Source organism: Seriola lalandi, unplaced genomic scaffold (genome assembly GCF_002814215.2).
Source record: "Seriola lalandi dorsalis isolate HSWRI2012SDOR001 ecotype SW California unplaced genomic scaffold, Sedor1 jcf7180002054533, whole genome shotgun sequence".
NCBI lineage: Eukaryota > Metazoa > Chordata > Actinopteri > Carangiformes > Carangidae > Seriola > Seriola lalandi.
The window spans coordinates 45,602-67,665 of record NW_019525086.1 but is presented as its reverse complement, the minus strand read 5'-3'; the positions used below and the strand labels follow the sequence as shown (position 1 = coordinate 67,665).

Below are 22,064 nucleotides of genomic sequence, written 5' to 3'. Positions count from 1 at the left end.
CGGGGGGGGGGGGGCAAAAAAATAAAATAAAATAAAATTAAAAAAAAAGATATCGCTGCTGCTGCCGAAAGAAAACTGATATTTCTTCTGATTTTCGTCGTAGTTCAATTGAAGGGGAACGTTGTCGTTTACAGAGCGAGCAGATTTCATGACATCGTTTCTTTTCTTGTTTTTTTATTTCTATAATTTGATAAAAACAGTTTGGAGTTTCTGACGCAGCAGCAGCGAAACAAACGACAACTGTCTAATATGCTTAAGAGCTCGGCGTTCAACCACTGGGCTGCAGACTTTACATTGGCAACTGATACATTCACCAACTTCTATTCTGTCAGGATGGGGCTTAAGAAAAGAAACTTTCACCTCAGGATTTGCAAAAAAAAAAAAAAAGAAAAAGAAAAAAGAAAAGCTTGTTTTATAAACCTTATATTTCCACGTTAAGATGTGGGAGGAAAAGAAAGTGGCAGAAAATTCAAACTATTGTTTTGCACCAACTTCAACATAAACCCTGTGAATCTTCTTCTCCTGACACGATGAGACTCGCTCATCTGTCGCCAAGGAAACGGCAAATGTTGCGATGGAAGCTGTTTTGAAGCGTCGCAGGTTTTCATCACCAGCTCCAGAAGCTGATGGATTTTACAGTTTCACCAGCCAAATGTGATTTTTGTTACGTAAGAGAATCTTCAAACAACAGCGACTGTCTGCAGGCAAGCGTCCGCCGACAGCCGTTCGATTCCCATGGCGTCTGTGTGGTTGTAAGCTAACATCCATGACTCAGTACGAGGGCTCGTGTCTTCCCATTTTAACTCTGCTCATGTTTTATTCATAGTGAAAGGGAAAAACAGTCACGCAGTATTTAAATAAAGCTGCCCTTTTTTTATTGCAACGTTCACATTAAAAATAAACGTTCACATTCAGGATGTTTGAGGAGTTTAAGTTTGGACACACACACACACCCATACACACCTCTCAGCAGGAGTGTGTGTGGTGTGTGTGTGTGTTTGTCGTCCGTTTCCCTTTGCATAATGTAACGTTTAAATAAAATCTGATTAATATTTAGTTCATCTGGTTTGTGCTCGTTCTCTGCTGCGTGACAGAAGACAGCAGACTCTGAATGAGTGAACATGGGAGGAATAAGGCACTTGAGTGACAACAGCAGTGAGTGGACAGAACGATGGCTGGTTTTAAGTGCACCATTGTAACATTAAAAACAGACCAACCCTGCTGCTGGTGATGAACACACTCGCCCAGGAAGACGCTTCACCACAGCTCTGACGCTCATTCACACCCACGTCTAACAACATATATATTAGGAGGAAAACATATTATAGTCCCGACCGAGTTTGGTGCAAAACAAGAGTTTAACTTTCTCAGTTCATTTAAAAAAGAAAGAGGCAGCTCTCTGAGGAAAAGAAAGGAAATACTTAGAAATAAAAAACAGCCTTTACATCCATTTGTCAGGCTCTGAAAACGAGGAGGAGAAATGTGAAACTCAAGAGTTGCCTGAAGACTGTGCAAGCGCTGATGTCTGTGCAAAAGCCCGTTTTCCTAATGTCCTGCAGGGAGACAAGAGTCAACGTTAGCAGGACGGAGGTTTGTAATGTAATGAAAAAGTCAAAGGCTCCGTCCACACCACTACGTTTTCATTTAAAAAAAATCTTTTCAAACTAAACCGCTCTCTCTCACATGACCATCACCTACACTGAGCATGTGCGAGCCGCTGTAAACAGGAAGTAGATTGTCTCTGAAGGAGGAACAGCAGAGACAGCTGTAGCATTAAAACAGAGAATGTAAGTGAACAACAGCTGCTGCAAAGACAACAAGGTCAGTGACACTGTCATTCATCATCATGTTGTATTCACCACTGGTAGTCCAGGCTGATGAGAGCCAATCAGGAGAAGCCGTGGGTGTGACCTCATTATTACAGAGGTCTCAGTTTCTGTCCAGACTACAACACAACCAACAGTTTTCAAAATAAAACCCCAGAGTTTTCAAAATAAAACGGGGCCAGCAGCGTTTCCAGAAGTCTGTTTTCAGGGCTGGAAAACCCCGGAGTCGAGTAACGAAGGAAAACAGATGAATTTTAAAATGAAAACGTAGCAGTGTGGGCGGAGCCTAAAACTGATCTCAAAGTTAAGTCTCACCTGTTTAGGTGCTATCCTGTTGACGTCCTGGTTTCTCCTCCACCTCCTCCACGTCACAGTCGGCGCTGGATGAGTGGTATTCGGCCACGTAGAGGCTCTTGTCGATGCTGCCGGGAATGGGCTTGATGTCGGTCACCAGCTGGTCTTCGATGGCCTTCAGGTTGAAGCGATCCTCTGACGTGATCAGGTTGATGGCCAAGCCCAGGTGACCGAACCTCCCTGAGAGAGAGACAGTGTGTAATATATTCATTTTATCTTTTTTATAACAGACAGAGTTCACACCGTGTCCGTCCTCATTTACAGCAGAATGAGTCGGTTCAGACGCTGCGTCCTGGAAAACATCCAACAGCCACAGTGAAAAGCAAACAGGCAGATGGAGCTCTACAGGTCTCCCACAGGAACACACACACACACACACACACACACACACACACACACACACACACACACTATATTATAATATAATATAATGGATCAGTTCACAGTTTCAGTGACTAAACGAACCTGATCTTCCGATACGATGGAGGTAAGTCTCCGCGTTCTTGGGGAAGTCGAAGTTGATGACCACGTTGACGGCCTGGATGTCGATACCTCTGGTGAAGAGATCTACAGGAAGACAACGGGACATCACGTCAGTGCAACATCAACATTAAACAGGTGGTTTTGAAATGTTACAGGATACAACAGAAACTCACCTGTGCAGACGAGGTTTCTGCAGAGTCCATTCCTGAAGTCGTGGAACACACGGTTTCTGTATTCCTGAGAACAGCCAGAGACACACATGAGCCATGAGTCTCAGTCTAGACTGTTAAAGACCAAACCCCTCACTATGAGCTCAACACCACTGGTTCTTCATTGAGTAACATTTATATCCTCATGTAGTAATTACATCCTACAAAATAAGAGTTATCTTCCACCTGTTTTAAAGCACATTGTAAATGTTTCCGTGTTTGAGGCCGAGGTGGAAAAATCACATGTACATGAAGCATTTGACTTGAATATTGAAGCTTCTGTTGAAGAGATGAAACCATCGGATGAGGCAGTAACTACCTCACATTCACACATGAAACAAACAAAGGCTTTATTTCCATCATGTCGTCTTCACTGTGTTTCCACTGTTCGAGGCCTCGCTGTCACTCTTCAATTAAAAACAGCTGGTTCAATTAACCAGCTGTTTATCTTAGCAACTCTTAATATTTACATAACTAATGGATGGAAATGTGTGTTAAGTCATTCTTTTGCTGATTTTGGCCAAATATGGTTCAAATATCTTCCATTTGTATTTGGGGAAAGTTGTTAAATCTTTTCTCTCTTTTCCCAGAAACATAAATTTAACAAATAGAGTTATTAAAAACATTTGGATGGAAACTCATAATTTTCATCAAGTCGTTTGTACATAAACCAGATTCTCACAACTTGTAGACACAATGATTATATTTACAACTTGCACATCTAATATTTACCTGAACCTAATTAATCTAAATCCTAGATACGTGAATGAGTCTGATAAACATTCAGCAACACATTTAATCTTATTGGCCACCTGAGAAAATACAAACATCATACAAACAAAAAGTCAACATCTGTCTCACCTGCATCATCTTGGCGTGGATGTAGAAGCAGGAGTAACCCAGCTGAGTGATCTTCTTGGCCAACAGCTCCACCCTCTGAGTGGAGTTACAGAAGATGATTGACTGGTTGATCTGAAGCTGTGAGGGAGGGAGAGACACTGTTATGAGTCACTGCATCAACCTGCTGAGCTGAAGTCTGTTCCTGAAAGAGGAAACTGAAGCAGGATGACAGAGTTTAATCCCGTTCAGACACTGGACAGAAAACATGGTGCGACAGGAAACTGGATTCTTCAACAAGTACAGAAGGACAGTTTGAAATGCATGAACAGTGAACGTAGAGTTGGTCCGTTACCCTGGAGAACAGTGTGTTGAGACAGTGGACTTTCTGCCTCTCAGTGACGTAGGCGTAGAACTGAGTAATGCCCTTCAGAGTCAGCTCCTCCATCAGGTTTATCTCATAGGGTTTCTGAAGGTGCTTGGCCTGCAGCAAGGACACACACACATGTGTTAGGGTTTAAAAAGTCACAGTGTCAAAATCAAATCCTGATGTAGGTGAAGACGCCACAGACACAGATCTGAGCCGCAGCGAGAGAACAGCTCGGTCTGCAGCGAGAGCCGAGCGGTGCCAAGTGGCCTCGAGCCATCGGGTCTGAAACGAGCGGCGTGGCAATTAGCCGACTGCTCACCATGAACTTTTGCACGCTGATGGGGAAGGTTGCAGAGTAGAGCAGGATCTGCCTGTTCTTGGCCAGGAAGCTGATGATGTCCTCGATGAGCACCACAAAGTCCTGAGACAGCAGCTTATCCGCCTGAGAGGAGACGGACACGGAGAATTCAACATGAAGCAGCGACGGCAGCAAACACTGACAAACTGTTAGAGACTGAAGATCATCAGATAAACTATTGATCACACTCAGGTTTCATTCTGTGATTGATGATTACCTCATCCATCACCATCATCTGGGCCCTATCCACCTTTGCCACTCCCTTCTTTATTAAGTCCAGGATCCTGCCAGGTGTGGCGATGACCACATGCACTGATGGAGGAAACACGAGGGAATCACACTTTTGTTTTTATCATCTGAATCTGAAAACTTACTTTAACTACAAACACATAATGTTGAATTATGAATCATAATGTTCTGGACGAGCTGAACATCATAACCCAACATCCAGACTGGATGTACTAAACTCCATGAAGTGGACTCTTACCGGTCTCGTCCAGGCGCATGATGTCATCTCGCAGGTTGGTGCCCCCGGTGGTGGCCATGACTTTGACTCCTCCCAGGTGTTTGCTGATCTGGATGCAGATCTGGCTCACCTGCAGCGCCAGCTCACGGGTGGGCACCATGACGATGGCTGAGGATCAACAACGTACAGGAGAAATCACAGTTAATATCGCAGAGGGAGAAGTGAACACCAGACGACTGAGGAGCGAAGATTAGAAATGTGATGAGAGGGTAGAAAAAGAAGAGGAGAGGAAACTGGGAAAAAGAGATAAAGGGAGAAAGCAAGAGCCAAGGACAGAAGAAGAGGCAAGTCAATCATGGCTCTCACCCTGTATGTGGTCCTTCTTCAGGTCTATCCTCTCCAGCAGTGGGATCAGATAAGCTCCACTTTTCCCCGTCCCATTCTTAGCCCGGGCCAGAATATCCCGTCCAGACAGGGCGATGGGAATGCTCTCCTCCTGCAACCAACCAAAGATCTCGTCTTTAGACTCATTCTGTGACAACACAATGCCTAAACACATCATGATCTTATACACACAACCATTCTACACTGTGTCGCTGACTTTACATTTTAGCATTTTATTTCATCCTGGAAGCTGAAACTGTGTTTTACATGTTTGACCCTGTGAAGATGATAAGCACTAAACTGCAATAAAACTGGACTGAGTTATAATGAACCAAAAGAGTTCCAAACATTGAGTCTATAACCATGAAGCCTCCTGACAGGTTAGTGGTTCAGACATAATGTCAGTCATTAAAACTAGAATCAGCTCCTCCTCCTCTCAGACTAGTTCCAGGTCACTTCCTGTTTATCCAGACTCAGAGAAAATATGAATCATGTGTGTGAAATTGTGTCATAATTGCTGTGAAGTCTGGAATTATGGCTAAAAAAGTGTTTGTGGTCACGGTGACCTTTGACCTCTGACCACCAAAGTCTAATCAGTTCATCCTTGAGTCCTAGTGAATGTTTGTGCCACATCTGAAGAAGTTCAGTCAAGGTGTTTCTGAGATGTCCTGAGAATGAGACGGACAGACAGACAACCTGGAAACAAAATGGCCGCTCTGACCGCCGCCGGCACAGAGGAATAGAAAGCTATTCTCCAGAAAAGCTGCTGAGTGGATGATGATCATGTGAGGTTGTTCTGATCAATAAAGAAACACTGATAGAAATGAAGCGTACCTGGATGGGGGATGGTTTCTCCCAGCCCATCTCAAAGATGCCCATCAGGAGTTCTCGTTTGAGACAGTAATCTTCAAATTCATTCCCCTTGGTGGACGTCACATCCTGCAGCGGACAGAAGGGTCAGGATGAAAAGGTAGAAAAGAACTTACAGGTTACGGTATGATTAGAAACTGTTGTTCAATGGGACTCACTGAGGTTTTGACCCTGTTGTCTTTGGGAGGGAGCTTTAGGCTCTTTTTCCAGTCATCTCCGAACTTGATGCCTCCTCCGTCCTGGGGGGCGCCGCCTGCTTTCTGGAGAGCACCCAGAGCTTTCCCTTGAGTCGTGGGTGCTGGCTGGACTGAAGCTGGTTTGGTCTGTCCTGCTCTGAGCTGCCCGTTCTGCTTGTTCAGTCCCATGACGACTGGGCCGACGTTTTCTGTTCTGGCCGTTGCCATTTTTCCTGTTTTCCTTGCTTTTGTTGTTTTTTTTCTTCAAAGTATTAGATTTTTGCCTCTTAGGTTTTTCTTTTTAAAAATTCTCTTCAAAAGTAAAAAAGTTTAATAAAGCATTAACAAACAATATTCTCTATTATTCTTAAGTCCAAAGCTTTAACAACAGAAGTGGATTGGTAGTATTTACATATACACATGTACGTGCAGTTCGGTCCCCTTCAACAACAGAGTGACTGACGTACAGGAACATCAAAAAAACACCTTTTTACACAAGAGCTCTTCAAAATGAAGAGAAATTTGCATTCAAATGCATGAATATACTTGCCCACAATATAGAAAAATTATATGTGAACAAGTATCAAAGCGGTTTAAGTCCTGAAATAGAACAACTAAGGCAATCTGAACTTGGGGAATAGCTTCTTCAATTTAATCTGAGTTCAATACTTTAACTTCTGTTTCTAAATGGAACAATATTTCCTGTTTCCACTTCGAGTCCATCAGAGTTGCTCAATATCCCTGTCCTTGAAAAAAGGATGTCCAACTTTGTACAAGTCTTTCCCCAAAATCATATAGTCTGTAATGCTCTGTTTATTTCCACTGTGTGGGTGTCTGTTTCTCCACGCGTGAAAAGAAAATGGATCCTGAAAACACAAGTCATACGAGGGGTTATCTAGTCCAAAGCCAAACAGCTTTCCACCCCTGTCGAGTCCTCTGTGTGCGTCTCCTTCCTGCTCCAGGTGTTCGACCGTCTCTCTGTGGACACCTCAGGTCTTCAGGTCGCTGTGTGAAGTGTTTGAGTGTGGCCGTGATCAACCCGCTGCCTCCTCAAAGTCAGCCAACAACTCAAACTTGTCACCTGAAAGAAATCCAGCGAAGATTTGAAAACAGTTCACAAGCAGCTGACGAATCGTCCATCATAATAAATTAATCTGCCGTGTCTCGATTATTCAAACAACAAACCCGTAAAACTGAGAAGTTGAAAATGGAGGATTTTTGCTTAAGATCAATTTTGTGTCGCACAAATATTTTTTCCTTGTTTCCCATGTTGTTAACAACCACTCAGATTTACATTGAAGGGCTCATAAAGTACAAATCAAGACTTTTGAAGACCTTTCTAATACATCATAGAATTTAATTAAAAACCTGTATCATGGTAAAAAAATGAAAGATGGAAAACCAGTATGGACAATATAGCCTAATACTATCATAGCCCATTTTTTCAGTAGTTCCTAACACTATAGAATAATAATAATAATAATTACCACCAATATAATTAATCCAATTTGAAACTAGGTAAGCAGTAAAACAATGGATGAATTAACCACAAAAAAAATTTAATTAATCAAGTTCATTTAAATTTTTCCTAAAACTGACACGAGCTGATGAGCTTCTGTGGCAGCAGCAGTCCAAGTGTTTGAAACACAGAATGACTGAACAGCTTCCTGAGGCTCAACCCGCTGTCTACCTGCCTCACTTTTAGTTAGAAAGATCTTCTGACAGCCAACAATCACACACAGAAACATATTAGAACTAATGTGCTGTTTACAGCAGCCAGGAGACTAGATTTAAGACTTATACCTTTCTTTAGGGAAGTAAAATCAGTTCTTTTCAAGACTTTCCAGCACACTGAGAACCAATGACATGAGCATTTTCAATACATTCAATACATCACTGTTTGTCCCTGTAACCTGTGGTGGGGTCGGTTTCAGCTCATTAGTGGGGAATTAAGCAACAATGACAACAAATGAGTTAACCGCAGCTTCGATGACAAACACTCTCCTGCAGGAGTTCAGAGCAGTGAAAGGCTTTAGCAGCTAATTCACTAAATGGATTGGTTTAGATTGCACAGGTGAAGCTGCCAGGTGTCAGCCTTCAGAGGCAGATTAAGAAGCACAGACTGATTTAACACGGCTGTCCTACAGTGAAGGCTCTGAGTCTACCTGAAACTAATTTCATAATCACAGCCAATATCTGTCTGGTGACAGTTTGAGTCTCTTCCATTCAAATAAACGTCAACTTACTTTTGGTTGCTGAGATTTTCCAAACAATTTATTTGTAAAACAGTTAACATTAATCATTTATAAAATATTCAACAATCTGTGTAGGTTCATTGGGTTTATAATTTTCCTTTGTAAATCAATAACATTTCGAGAGCTGCGTCTTTTAAGAATCAGCATTAGCGACTTTAGGCTAACGTTAACGCGAACCCAGTGTTAGCTTTAGGCTAACTAGCTGTTAAGCCGCTGCAACACTCGTATTTGACTTTAGATGAAGAGCAAGATTTTAATTTGAAAATTATATGCATAAAAGTCAAAGACAATAATGATACATGTTGTTATCATTGGTTCTTTGATAATTAATCTGTAACGTAATGCTATATAGCACGATCGCTAGCCTCAAGGCTAATTTAGCACAAACGTTAGCTAGCCTGCTCACAACAACTCTTATGTTTTTAACGGAAACCGGACGGTTCAAAGTCACGGAAAAACCTACCTTAGTTTGTCTGTTATTTTACAAGGGATATCCAGTTCGCAGCTGATCAGTTTTTTTCTTTGTAAGTCGCTCTAATAACTGAATTTTACTTGAAATAAATCGTCTCTATTGTGTTTCTTCTTCCTTTAAATCAACATGGTCGCCTTCTTCTTCGTCTTCTCTTCCTCGGCGTCTCTCTGCTGTTTATCACAAGTGAGACTCCATCACGCCGCTGCCCCCTTCCGTCACACCGCGGTACTGCCATGTACATCGTTATAATGTCTACGCTACATTTCAAAGGATGAATGTATTTTCATGAATATATTCTCCATTAGTGGTTGAAACGTTGTCAGAATTATGCCGCTGGAGTAAAAGCACAGCAGCGACATGAATAAAGGAATGAATCATATTTGTATTACTGTGTCATTAATGTAACTTTACCATACCCAGCTCTCAAACTTATAAGACACCATAATTCATTAGGTTTAGGTCTATATATAATATATTCACTGTAAAATTTATGTTAGTTTTAAATTTGTGGACATATTTGTTCCATTAATTTCTGTCCATCATGAAAATCAATTAACAGTTTAAGTGCAGATTGATTCGACAAGTCTGAGCTACATTAGCTCCTCATGACTGAGAACATTTAATACAGATTTCTACTGTGATGGATTATAGACTCTGTGAATAGATTTTCATATCATGAAGAAATAAATAGAGAATAGATATGGAGTGGTGTGCAAAGCAGCTAGCTGTGATATAAGTGGGCTGAAAAAAACCACAAGTATGATTCATCCAAAGGGAAAACAGATCAGAGTTCAGTCTGGGTTGTGTTGTGGGTTTATGTGATCTCAATGTAAAGAACATTATTCACTAATCTTACTTTTTAATTTTATTCCACTTTTTAAAACTTTCACCAGGTCGCTGCAGTGCTCCACACACACACACACATCACACACACCTCACACACACTTCACAGTTCACTCCCAGCACAGCCCCAGTCTGATCTGACAGACTCTGGGCCGCTGCACTGGAGCAGCTGGGGGTTTTTCCCACAACAAATATTCAAACCTGGCAACCTTGAGGTCTAAAAGCAACACAGATAAAAATACTGACTTAAAAAACACAAAACAACAGACTGATAAAATGAATCTGTCAAACAGCGTGAGGTTGTTCATGGTGATATTTTACTGTCATTGTTAAAAACATGATCCACAAACAGTCAAACATTCAACAGCTGCTTAGCAAAGTCATAAATATGTTCCTCTTATAAAGAGTCAGTGTGATGACATGAAATGGACAGCAGCTGCAGACAGAGTGGATCTGTCCTCTGCAGGAGGACGTCAGTGAGAGGACATGGTGGACTGGATCCAGTCAGAGAAGTGGCAGACCTGTGGAGACAGAAACACACAGCAGCCAGTGAAGTTTAGAAATGATAAATACAGAGAACACATTCAATACTTTACATAAAAGTAGTTGATGAAAAAGGTCAAAATGGCGTTTTTTCATTTGTGTGCTTCGCTTTTAGAAACAGGAAAACACCTGAGGACGTCTAATGTTCATATAAACTGAACTACTACAGCAACAACTACATGGTTCATTTTACAAAACACATCACAGACGGACAAAATCCTTCAGTGATGAAATCAAATATTGGATTTTAAAGCAGTTCTGACTAAAATCTGATGAGCATCACAAATGATCCTGATTTCTACACAGACAAGAGCATCAAAACAAGATTAATTTTTGGATCTAGTAAAGTTATTCTCTGTCTTTGTATCCTGATATTAAGTCAAAAAAACTTAATTACTTAAAGCAAAATAGTTAATTCACTGATTAAGTTCTTTGATGGATAATTTGCTGATGCCTCTCCAGTCTGGAGCGTGTTAGAGGAACTGACCTTGGCGTAGACTCCGGGACGATTCACCTCAGCACAGCCCCATCCCCAGGACACCACCCCCTGCAGCTCGCCGTTACACACCAGAGGACCCCCAGAGTCTCCCTGATGGACCAGACGGAAAATAATGAAGCTCGACACTTGTAACCACCGACGATGAATGGATTAATTGAGAAATAATGGGAAGATGAATTGATAACTTGACTAAATAACACAACAAAAAGTTTAGAAAAGCAGAATGTGAAACTTGTATAGAGACCAGATCAGTTCCAAAGTTATTTTGTCACGTGAAACTGAGTCAACAAGCTGAAATCTGTACAGACAAAACTAAAGTCTGATTGTGTGGTTTTGTGCTGTACCTGGCAGGAGTCCTTTCCTCCCTCCAGGAAGCCGGCACAGAACATGGCGGCGGTGATCCTGTCGGGGTAGGAGCGCTCACAGTCCTGCTGCGACAGGACGGGCAGGTCCAGGCAGTGAAGACACTTCAGACATCCGACTGTGTCACAACACAAAACCACAGAGACACATGAGACACCTGACGGTTGATCTTCTCCCGACTCCTGCAGCCACTGGATTCAATTCACTGGCAGGAACTTACAGGGACTCTGAGTGGCCCCCCACCCTGACACCAGACACTGGGTCCCTGCAGGGGCACATCTGCTGGGCAGGGACGCCGGCTGCACGTACTCATTAAGCTCCGCCGGCTCGGCCAGTTTGATCATCATGATGTCGTTGTTGATGGTGTAACGGTCGTACTCGGGGTGGCGGATGACGGCAGCAGCGGCGATGAACTGCTCGGGGCCGTCCTTGTAGCGAATGTGGTGCTCACCCAAACGCAGCTCAATGTTCTCATCCCTGGTGCATGATGGGAACAGAGCAGAGGTGAACACTCCTCTCTCGGTGGAGCTGGGTGCTGCGGGTCTAACTCTGACTTACTTATAGCAGTGAGCAGCACTGACCACCCAGCGGCTGTTGATCAGGGTTCCTCCGCAGAAGTGCCAGCCGTTGTTGAGCGACACCTGCCAGGGGACGGAGTGAGGTCTACACTCGTAACCCCCGACGATCCTGTCGTCAAAGCTGAAGGCGGCTGAACAGGAAACAGACAGGAGAGGAAACAAGAGAAGAACATATCTCACAATCACATATAAAAGTTCTCACGGTGCCAATCTACAATAATATTAATGACAATAACTTTATTTATACAGCAACTTTTAAACAACACTTTGTAAACACAGTATTATTTTATTTAGATTTTATTTAGTTTTATTTTATTTCTGCCTTTGTTAAGCAGGTTTTGAAAAGTGCTCTGTAAATTATTATTATTATTATTATTATTATTATTATCAGAGGGAGGTTGTTTTTGGCCTTTAATCTGCCTGTTATTTAGCAAAGGAAGTTACTGCGTAACTTTTTATTTTTAAAGAAGCTCAAGAGAGGAAACATCTCTGAAACCTGAGGTGATGAAAGTACTTACTTAATACTTTTGTTTTTTCTTTGACTCAAACTCACCGTTAGTCGCCGCCAACAGGAGGAAGACGTGGAACAACATCTTTGGGCTCCTGCAGACAGGGAGGCATCTCATTCGACTCCTCACATTTAAAGTTTGTGTGCGTTTGCTGCGGTCGACGTCACTGATGGTCAGCGCTGAGGAAGAACCAATAGAAGAAGGAGACGGAGACGGAGCTGGTGCCAGAAAAATGACAAACACATCATGTACAGTATGGGAACACTGACAAGTGCTGCAAGAGCAAACAGTGTGAAGGTGGAGGCGGTTATCGTGAAGGATGGGAAATGTCAAGCTGTGTTAAATATGTCACATTCAGGTTATTCTGCTGTAACGTTCATGTTTTATAAATGTGTTGTGACGTTTTACTGTCTGTAATAACCTGCAGAACAATCAGTCATCCACATGTGACACAGACGCTTTAACAATGTTTCTACACAGCAGGATTAAACACACTATTTATGAAATGTGTGATTAAATTAAGAGTAAAACATAAGATTCCACAGGGTCAGGAAGTTCGTCAACACGCTGCACAGAACCGAGGAGGAAACACTAACGAGTCCCAGTTAACATCAGAACGCTTCAAACAAAGGAAACATCTAACACCAGGAATCTCTGCAGCTTTGATTTAATACAGACTTTAAGTTTAACAACACTGTGTTAAATATATATAATATTTATGAATTCATTTACATTAGAACAAGTTACTTTTACACCCACATCCACATCCTGCTGGTTAATACAAGGTGAAGGCCTCCTGATCAATATGTTGTAAACATGTGACAAACTGGAAAAACCAGATGATATATTTAATCTAACAATAATAATAATAATAATAATAATAATAATAATACAGTGCATCTAAAGTGCGTTTCCTGTACAAGTAAACCTTTAATCCTGATCCGTTTGATGAACGATCCAAACACTTTAATCTGAAGGCACAACAGCTTCCTGTTACTGACAGGTCAGTGTGTGAGTCACTGTCAGGGCTGGTTATGGTGATTTTTAATGTCAGTCTGTGATATTTTCTATGTGCGTTTCATCAGCATCCTCAGTGTGTGAATCTTAGTAGAAAAATACAGATTATTTCCTTTTCTAATCATCATGTTGGATCATATTAGAGCTGGTAGAAGAACATCGTCGTTGTGCAGGTTCCTCCATCTTTACAGTTTTGTTGCATCCTCTTAACATTTGTTTCCTTTATTTAAACTTATTGCATCCGTCTCTCCACATTCTGTCAGTTCTCTCTTTCAGTCCCAAGAAGGACAGAAACACCAGCCGGAGGGACGGGTTCTATGGCCGTTTGTGAAGTGCAGACGTCGGGTTTTCTTGCTCAAAAATCTCCTTCATTCGCGCCACACACACTTCAGTGGCGACCACCGTCTCCTTGGCGAGCTGTGATAGGCTGAGGAAGCCGTGGGGCAGGTCCTCCACCACCGTCAGAGTCACCGGCTGACCCATGTCTCGCAGCTTCTTGGCAAACATCACAGAGTCGTCCAGCAAGGCGTCCAGAGCAGAGGCCTGAGTGGAGACATGGAGGACACGTACTGAAAACCACAAACAGAAAACTGATACTAGACCACCTCCTCTGGGTCGTATCCCTCCGCCACTCACACTAGTTCCAGGTCACTTCCTGTTTATCCAGAGTCATAAGATATAAAATATGAACCATTTGTGGGAAATTTTGTCTTAACTGCTGTGAAGGGAAAGTCTTGAGTAACAGCTAAAAAGTGTTTTGTGAGGTCACACTGACCTTTGACCTTTAACCACTAAAAACTAATCACTGAGTCCGAGTGAATGTTTGTGATGAAAAAGTTCACTCAAGGTGTTAATGAGATATCGTGTCCACGAGAATGAGACGGACGACCTGAAAACAAAATGGCTGCTGCTCAGACCGTCGCCGACACAGAGGATTCTCATTAATTTTCATAAGTTGTAAGACTTGTAATTTTCTGGTGGTAAAATAAAACAGGTGAAACCACATTACACAATGATTTCATGGTGTGTAAGAAGAGGCTCAGGAAGAAGCTGTGTCTGGAATAATCTTCCTGGTGAAATAAATAAACAAAATAAGAGTCTCTGTTGTCTTCTGTAACCCCCCCCCCCCCGTCTTACCACGATGTGGACGGGCGGCAGGCCTCTCAGCAGGTTGTTTGGAGCCAGCAGCGGTGACACAAACGGGTTCCTGATGATGGGACACGAGGTCGGGCGAATGAAAGCCAGGCACTCGGAGCGCAGGGGCTCAAAGCCTTGTGGGTAAGCTCCGGGAGCCAGCGTGGAGGTGTGATTGGACGTCCTGCCGGTCTCGCCGCTCTGAGACCTCCTCTGTGGCGAGGACAGGGAGCGTGCTCCACCTGAGCTCCGCATGGGGTCCAGGAAGGACTGGATCCAGTTGGAGGCTCCCTGGGTGAGATCGCTGAGCAGCAGAGCCGTGTCTCTGCCCAGAGCGCTCAGACTGCTGCTGCCCACCGCAGACTGCACCGTGCACGAGTCTGTACCTGGGAGGGAGGGAGGTCAGACCAAGGGTTAATATCAACATCTTACATAACACGTGTGGTTTTCTGTTTCCTGTTCCAGTGACAGAAAGTGCTCGAGTTAAATGAGCTGTGACACTGATATACACACACACACACACACACACACACACACACACACACACACACAGTACGCCCACATACCTGCATAGGCGTTGATGCACTTAGCCAGAACACCTAGAGGCAACATTGGGTCGATGAGCGTGAGGAGACGGGAGGGCGAGGCGTCGGTGGTGAGCAGGGTAGCGGGGTAGGCGGCCATGATGCCGTCGGGGACTCGGATGCCGCTGGACATGGCCTTCATGGACACAGTGATGCAGAGGTTTCCTCCGGCGCTGTCCCCCGCCAGACAGACCCGCTCCGCTGTGGAGCCTGAACAGACAGAAGCATTAACATTTATTAACACTGATGATCATTATATGTTCAATATGTTAAAGAACGAAGAGATTTTAAAAGTTTATTTGGTGGATGTTTTTATCTAAATCACTTCACATGATCATCAGCTGCTGAAACTATTAGATTTCCTGCTTTTCCAAGTGTCTCATTGGTGCAAAGTCTTTGAACTCTGGACAAAACAATGAATGAAAATGTCACTTTGGGCATTTTTCACAATTTTCTTACGTTTTACAGACAAACCAATAACTGAAAACTCCCTCAAAAGATCATTATTACCATTTAGCCTTTCATCCTATTTCTATGTCTTTACATTTCTGCAGTGCTTGGGCATGTGAGTGGGCACATATGACACTTTCCATGTTCTGATAATGAACTGATAGTGTGTACACATCAGTACATGTGGTGCCCTCCTGCTGGAGCTGGAGCACTATGAAAGTGTATCTGCTCTGCAGCATTTATTAAAGTCTGTAGACCTGCTCATGTGAATATATTAGTGTATACTGAACATGTTTGTTGCTCTCAGTGTGTTTATAGTTTTCTCTCTTAAGCTTCTTTTTACTAAGTAAAAAAAAAAGAAGAAGAAAAGATAAGCAGTAACTTTGTCAAATTACAGGCAGATTAATGGCCAAAAAATATCAAGAAATATTAACAGATTAATAAATAAAAATGTAATGAGTTCTCCTGATTGGTCTACTGCAGCCCAGTGTAGTGTGACCCTCACCCAGCAGGTGACAGTGGTTCAGTGCCCAGCAGTAGGCGTAGAAACACTCCTCCAGAGCTCGGGGAAACGGCGCCTCAGGTGACAGAGAGTAGTCGACGGAGAGGACGGGGACGTTCAGCTCCTTCGACCAGCTCCGAATGTAATTCTGGAAGATGAGAGTAACAGAATAAAAGATGTGTGATGAAGTTCAAAGCAACAGCTGCTTAATAAATGGTTTGTTGATTTGTAAGACTGTAAGACCCTGGGGCCGGTCAAACGAAACGCCTTAAGTTAAGATCTTTCCTTAAAATAAAACAGTTGCATGAAACACCCTTAAGTCTTCTCCTTCCTTCCCTTCCTTAAAATGTTCCCTGGAGTATTTAAAGTTTTAAGGTTTTCTCTTCAAACTTCAGAAATCCCTTGAAGTCAGTTAAATTATTGCACAAAAGACCTTAGTGACCAAAGCAAATCAACGGTCTCCATGGAAACAGTAGAATTTTACTGCTGTAAAATCTCTTTCCCTGCCGTAATTTTGAGCAACATCCTTCAGTAACTCCCTCAGCTGACGAGAACCCGCCCCTGGTAATCAATACCATCAACTGTACGTCGTAGCATTAACCAGATGATTTAAATGTAGTAACTCCATCAGTCTGTTCTGTACCTCATGAGATCTGGACGTCTGAGCGACAAAACCTCCTCCGTGGAAGTGGATGAGCAGCCAGGGGGAGCGCGGCTGTTTCTGCACCCAGGGGAGATGAGACACGGAGATGGGAGGAGGGTCGGCTCGGGAGAAAGCCAGCAGCTCTTCACTGTCCTATAAAGTTAAAGGAGAAGCAATAAGGTGTTTTTCTATTTATATGTAATGTCTCTGACCTGCAGGACCTGCTTGTTTTATATTTGTTTATATTTTTATGTTTATTGTTATGAACCAAAACATCGAAGCTAATTCCTTTTATGTTTAAAACCGGCTTAAACCAGATTCTGATCCTGATTCTAACAGGAGACAAAAAGTCCATGTACAAAGTAATTTATCTGAATAAAGAATTATAATTATGAATTACTGAAATATTTTGTGGTTTGTTCACTTTCTTCTCTTTGTTTTTAAATATATTGTTTTCTTTTTTCATCTGTCATCTCTTCTATCCGTTTTGAAAAGTGTCGTATAAATAAAGTTTGCTTTGATTTGTTTGTTTATTACTTTAGGTGTATTGAGAGCTGTAGATCCTCACCTGTCCTTCTCGAAGCTCGTAGGAGATCAGACGCATGTGGACCGGCCCGGGGCCCCAGTGGGCTATTGGAGGCGACACAGTGGCTGTTAGACTGGGGTCTGAGGCCAGAGGAAGGCGCAGTGTGACAGGAGGCACAGTCAGGGTGAAGTTCACCTGCACTTGGTTGGAGGCTATTCTGTTGAAGCCCTGACAGAGACAGTCAGGAGGGAGAGAGGAGTGAAACCACTGAAGAGCAGCTCCGGTAACATCAGAGTGATAGTGACAGTGTTTGACCCTGCTTACTGTTATAAGGCCGGACTCTGTGAGGTTCCAGAAGGACTTCCAGAACTGCAAATCCAGGTTCTGGGTGATGCGTTCAAACTCAGCGCCCCGCAGGTCAGGATCGATGACGTACTTCCCTGATGTGAGGAGAGAGAGAGCTGCCAAACCTGGAGGGGGAGGGAAACTTATTTTAAAGATGATCACATCTGAAAATATCAAAACAAGGACCTGAGAATAAAGAAGAACAAGACTCACCCAACCCAGACTGCTGCTTCCCATACGTCTCTCCATAGGAAACCATGCTGATGACAACGGTCTGGAGGAACGGACGGAGGGCCGGAGAGAACTGAAAGGAAAAAAGATCAGTGACATAAACTGTACCTGCGTGAAAAGTGTTAACCGACTAATAATCTGAATCACACTTCTTTAACATATCTGTTAAAACAAACAAAGGTTGTGAGGAATAATTCACCTGAAAGCCCAGACAGCGGCCGTAGAAACAGGCCTTGTGCATGGAGCTGTACTCCTGCACCAACCTGCGGCTCAGCTCCCTGTCCTGTAGGGAGTACAGCTGGCCGAAGTCATTGTCCCTGATCAGCTGCTCGGCGAGGTGGAGGAGGGCGCGCAGCTGACACAGGGCGCTGCAGTACGCCTCCATCTCAGACGCGTTGTGCTCGGCCCTGAAGAAGGCACTGTTGTAGTTAGAGGCGATGTACCGGCCCTTATGAATGATGTGCAAGAGGCAGGAGTGTAAGACCTGAAACAAACAGGAGAGACAAAGAAACTGTGGATTTTACTGAAGATGAAGGGAAACGACATTTGAAAGGTTTGGATTCCTTCAGTGTCAGTGGTTCAGGAAATCAAACAGATTCTAACCAGTAAAAACACTAAATAAGTCAGTTTCACATTTAAAGTCAGAGTCTGAGCGACGCTGGAGCTGAGACTGATGCTAACCTTTGTTCTGACTGTTTCTCCGATCGCTCATGAACCAGACGTTCAGCAGGTTTTTACCAGCAGCTGAATGATCCACAGAGGTTTCCTCCTCTCCACAACAAACACACCAGGAGATTAAAACCAGGAGAAACACCCAGAAAGCAGCTGCAGCTGAGCAGCTTGTTTCTCTGATAAAGATCCAGACGTCCGACGACTAAAATCATCTGGTTCTAACAACGGAAACCACCGAGGAGGAAAAAGTGTCTGTGGCTTAAAACTAGATAAAAGTCAATGCTGAGCTTCTGTCAGACAAACACACTGATCATAGAGGATGTGATGTCATCAACAGGCGACCAATGAAACATTACCATGATAAAAATCACAGATTTCTCTGGTTTTTGAATTGATGGAAACATTTGTGATGATGTAAGAACACAACTTGACAACATAAAGAACAGAAGTCCAGTTGTTTTTAGACATTTTAATGTGGAAAAGTTGCAGATTATAACTATAACTACACAAATGTAATGTGTGATGATTAAATTTAACCTGTCATTGTTGACAACCTACAAACTACACTCAAACAGCAACTATGCTCACTTGAGTTTTGTTTACTTACACAAAACTTGTAAGAATCAATAACAGGTCACACAACACAGCACAGTCCAGCAGCGAGTCATACCTTGACCAGGGTGCGGTATCCATTCCCCGGCGTTTGTGCGTCGAAATCATAGTGGTGATAAATGGCGGTGAAGCTGGCGACCACGGGCTCCAGAGCTCGACCGTGCTCCTGAATCTGTCTCAGACATGTGATCAGGCGCTCGGCAACAGTGCCGTACGGCAAGTCAGAAGACTCAGAAGGCCCACACAGGATAGCGATGTTGTCTTCACACACGGTCTCCAAGGTTGAAAACACAACCTTGTAATCCATATCTGAGGCTGCAGCAGAGAGAGACAGATGAGATGCTTTCTTTAGCCTCCTTTATATCTGCCTCTGTAGCCACTGACACAGCAGACATGTGATGAACATCCTGAAGAACAGGCACCATCACCCTCAGGGTAAACACACGCATCGTGATGATCTCATCTGCTGCAACACAACTCAATGTGTTGGTCGTTGTACTCATGTTATCTCCTTGGTCAAGGGTTGGTTCCACAACAGCCTGAGGACAGAACTTTAAAACTGGGTTGTCATGTGATGTGAAGTTGATTTGTTTACTCAAACATAACAATCATATCTGCTGTTTGATTGAGTGAAAATATTGAAAACTTGTATATTGATAGTCTGTTCTCTTTGTTGATAACTGACAAAGACTGAAAAGGAGATTCACATTCACAAACTGACAAGAAAATTAAGGAGCTAACAGCTACGTGCTAAAAAGAGAACCAAGCCTATAAGATATAAGAAATGAATATGAGCAAAATATCCTGTTACTTTAATGACAGTTCAGCTGAACGTGATCAGCTGTTACCCACATCACACAAAACCCCAGAGGTCCCACTGCAGGTTTCTATAATGTAGATGTTACCAGTCCACGATGTGACTGTGTCTCTCTAAAGTCGAGCATTACATGTTATTTATGGTATTTTTATTCCAGTTCAGACTTTGCTGAGACTTTCTCTTTCTCTCTTTATCTGTTAAAGTCTGTTTGATGAATTAGCAAGAAGAGCAGCACAGTGTATTGGCTGATATTAGCTTATCACAAATATATTGTTATTAGCAAATATTCTATTTGTGGCTAAGTAGTGAGAATTGCACTACAGAAATGCCAACAATGATGCGTTTGAGGTCATTTAGAAGAAGTGTCCGTTAAACAGTTTGTCCGCCAGGAAAACACTGTTTATTTTTCAAATGTAAAATGTCCCGCTCACAAAACATCTGGGTCACAATTATTCAAAAAGAATATATATTTTTAAGAATTTGTAATAATAATAATAATAATAATAAGCAGTTGTTCATATGAACATTATGTTCATACACTATAGATAAAAGCATCTGACAAATGATTCCATTTAAATGTAAATGTAAATGAATAAACAGGACATATACTGCGCATGCAGTGTGCACACATGCATTATCCTGCTCCATTAAAGCCACCATGAAAGACTAGAAATGTTGTGCAGTGTCAGTTTGGCTGTAATGATATAAAAGAGGAAAATCTCTCCAGTGCCAACAGCAGCTGTCAGCGCACACAGCCTGCAGCACAAAGTGAAATCAGGACACTGTTGTGACAGTGTTCATTAACACTGGAGGCTTTATCACAGTGTTGACACATGCTTGTTTGGGCTTTTCTATTTCAGTGTCTCAATGTGCAGACTTTTAGGCTTCTGACAACAGCAATATGCCACACTAGATGTTCTCTGTGCATTACAGGGATACTCACATTTTCATGCCACAAGGCCTCAGTATTCAACTGTGTTTCACCACAGACAGGGCAGCGGCCTGGATTAAACTTCAGACTGCAACAAATTACAAACAACAACAAAATCTGTTTAGTTATTAAATCCAGACAGAATTATCCACACTGACAAAAACTCAATAAAATCCATTAATTCGCAGAAACGGGACTGAGGTTCAGAGTCCTCAACACTGACAGATGAACTGTCCTGGGGTTATTTTTGTGATTATTATTAGATGCAGAGCTGTGTAACTGTACTGTGACTGCTGAGGTTAAAACTGATCAAACAGTTAGCCTTAAAATCTTTCAGTGTATTTCTCTTTTGTCTTGTGTTTCTTGAAGTTTTGTCTAATTTCTATGTATTTTATTTAAATTCAAATGTATTTTATTTTAATTGATTTTATTGTTTTTAAATATGGCCAAAGTATGAGCCAGATTTATTTTGCAACCTGGGGAAGCTGTTCTATGCGCAAAGGATGTTAATGACATCCAAATAAAAACTAATGTATCTATGGCAACAGCTCTGTAACGTCATACCTTCATGACGTGTTTGTAGCCTTCAGGCAGTGAGTTGCAGTGAGAGTGGCGTCAGGTCCAACTGAATCTCACCACCCAGGTAAAAAGCCTCTGACCGATAAACCGCTCCGGCAGATCAAACAGCTGACAGTGACGTCAGCCTGTCAGCGGGCTCGGCTCTGTCCTTGCCCAGCACTGGCAGACATCAGCCTCAGATACCAGCCTCTCTCTCCCGCTGCCAAAACGCCTCCACTCGGGTTTGGAGCTTTCCCGGGCGATGTTAGCTAGTCTCCATACCGTCACACACAAACCCCCCCCCCGACAAAATGCTTCACCCGTAACACCAAGTTTGAGGCATTTAAACACCGGCCGCCCTGTTGCTTCCTGGTTAAAAACAACGTCGAAATACAATGACGTAGTTTCATATTCGTCACGAACGTTCAGCGCCGCGTTAAAACCAAACACGGCAGGTATACACCTGTAGATATATGACTTCGTAGTGTTTTAAACAGACTTTACTCACCGATTCGCATCTTCTTCCTCTGTCGGTTTCTGTCAGCGCCCCGCAGCATGCTGGGTAACGTCACGTGCTGTGCCGAAGTCTGTTTCCCTGACGATGTGATGTGATGTGTGTTTCCCGCTCACCTCAAACTAACGTCAAA

At 42.8% G+C, this 22,064-nt stretch overlaps 3 protein-coding genes across 6 annotated transcripts; all 3 read right to left on the bottom strand.

Annotated features, from left to right (window-relative positions):
• Nucleotides 1-186: 186 nt before the first annotated feature.
• On the bottom strand, nt 187-9,202 carry LOC111661083 (putative ATP-dependent RNA helicase ddx6). Its single transcript, XM_023414549.2, has 13 exons — nt 9,052-9,202; nt 6,316-7,414; nt 6,122-6,226; nt 5,270-5,399; nt 4,925-5,071; nt 4,655-4,749; nt 4,399-4,521; nt 4,065-4,193; nt 3,734-3,850; nt 2,837-2,900; nt 2,646-2,747; nt 2,142-2,360; nt 187-1,553 (listed from the first exon to the last, which is right to left on the bottom strand). The coding sequence occupies exons 2-12, from the start codon at nt 6,559-6,561 to the stop codon at nt 2,146-2,148; spliced, it is 1,473 nt and encodes a 490-aa protein (XP_023270317.1). The 5' UTR covers nt 6,562-7,414; nt 9,052-9,202; the 3' UTR covers nt 187-1,553; nt 2,142-2,145.
• Nucleotides 9,203-10,198: 996 nt separating this feature from the next.
• LOC111661081 (trypsin-2-like) lies at nt 10,199-12,583 on the bottom strand. Its single transcript, XM_023414547.2, has 6 exons — nt 12,440-12,583; nt 11,867-12,017; nt 11,529-11,785; nt 11,290-11,426; nt 10,934-11,035; nt 10,199-10,424 (listed from the first exon to the last, which is right to left on the bottom strand). Exons 1-6 carry the CDS (start codon nt 12,510-12,512, stop codon nt 10,377-10,379), a joined length of 768 nt encoding a protein of 255 aa, XP_023270315.1. The 5' UTR covers nt 12,513-12,583; the 3' UTR covers nt 10,199-10,376.
• A 463-nt stretch (nt 12,584-13,046) lies between these two features.
• lipea (lipase, hormone-sensitive a) lies at nt 13,047-22,058 on the bottom strand. Of its 4 annotated transcripts, none has more exons than XM_023414545.2 (12): nt 21,926-22,058; nt 20,872-20,947; nt 19,170-19,426; nt 18,027-18,311; nt 17,810-17,900; nt 17,576-17,721; nt 17,294-17,479; nt 16,726-16,878; nt 16,086-16,230; nt 15,113-15,340; nt 14,550-14,932; nt 13,047-13,955 (listed from the first exon to the last, which is right to left on the bottom strand). In XM_023414545.2, exons 3-12 carry the CDS (start codon nt 19,416-19,418, stop codon nt 13,728-13,730), a joined length of 2,094 nt encoding a protein of 697 aa, XP_023270313.1. In that variant the 5' UTR covers nt 19,419-19,426; nt 20,872-20,947; nt 21,926-22,058; the 3' UTR covers nt 13,047-13,727. The 4 variants fall into 4 exon arrangements, with proteins under 4 accessions (XP_023270313.1, XP_087032257.1, XP_087032259.1 ...); XM_087176131.1 differs by having other exon boundaries at nt 18,027-18,338; nt 21,926-22,057; XM_087176133.1 differs by lacking the exon at nt 21,926-22,058 and adding an exon at nt 21,424-21,891 and having other exon boundaries at nt 18,027-18,338.
• Nucleotides 22,059-22,064: the final 6 nt, after the last annotated feature.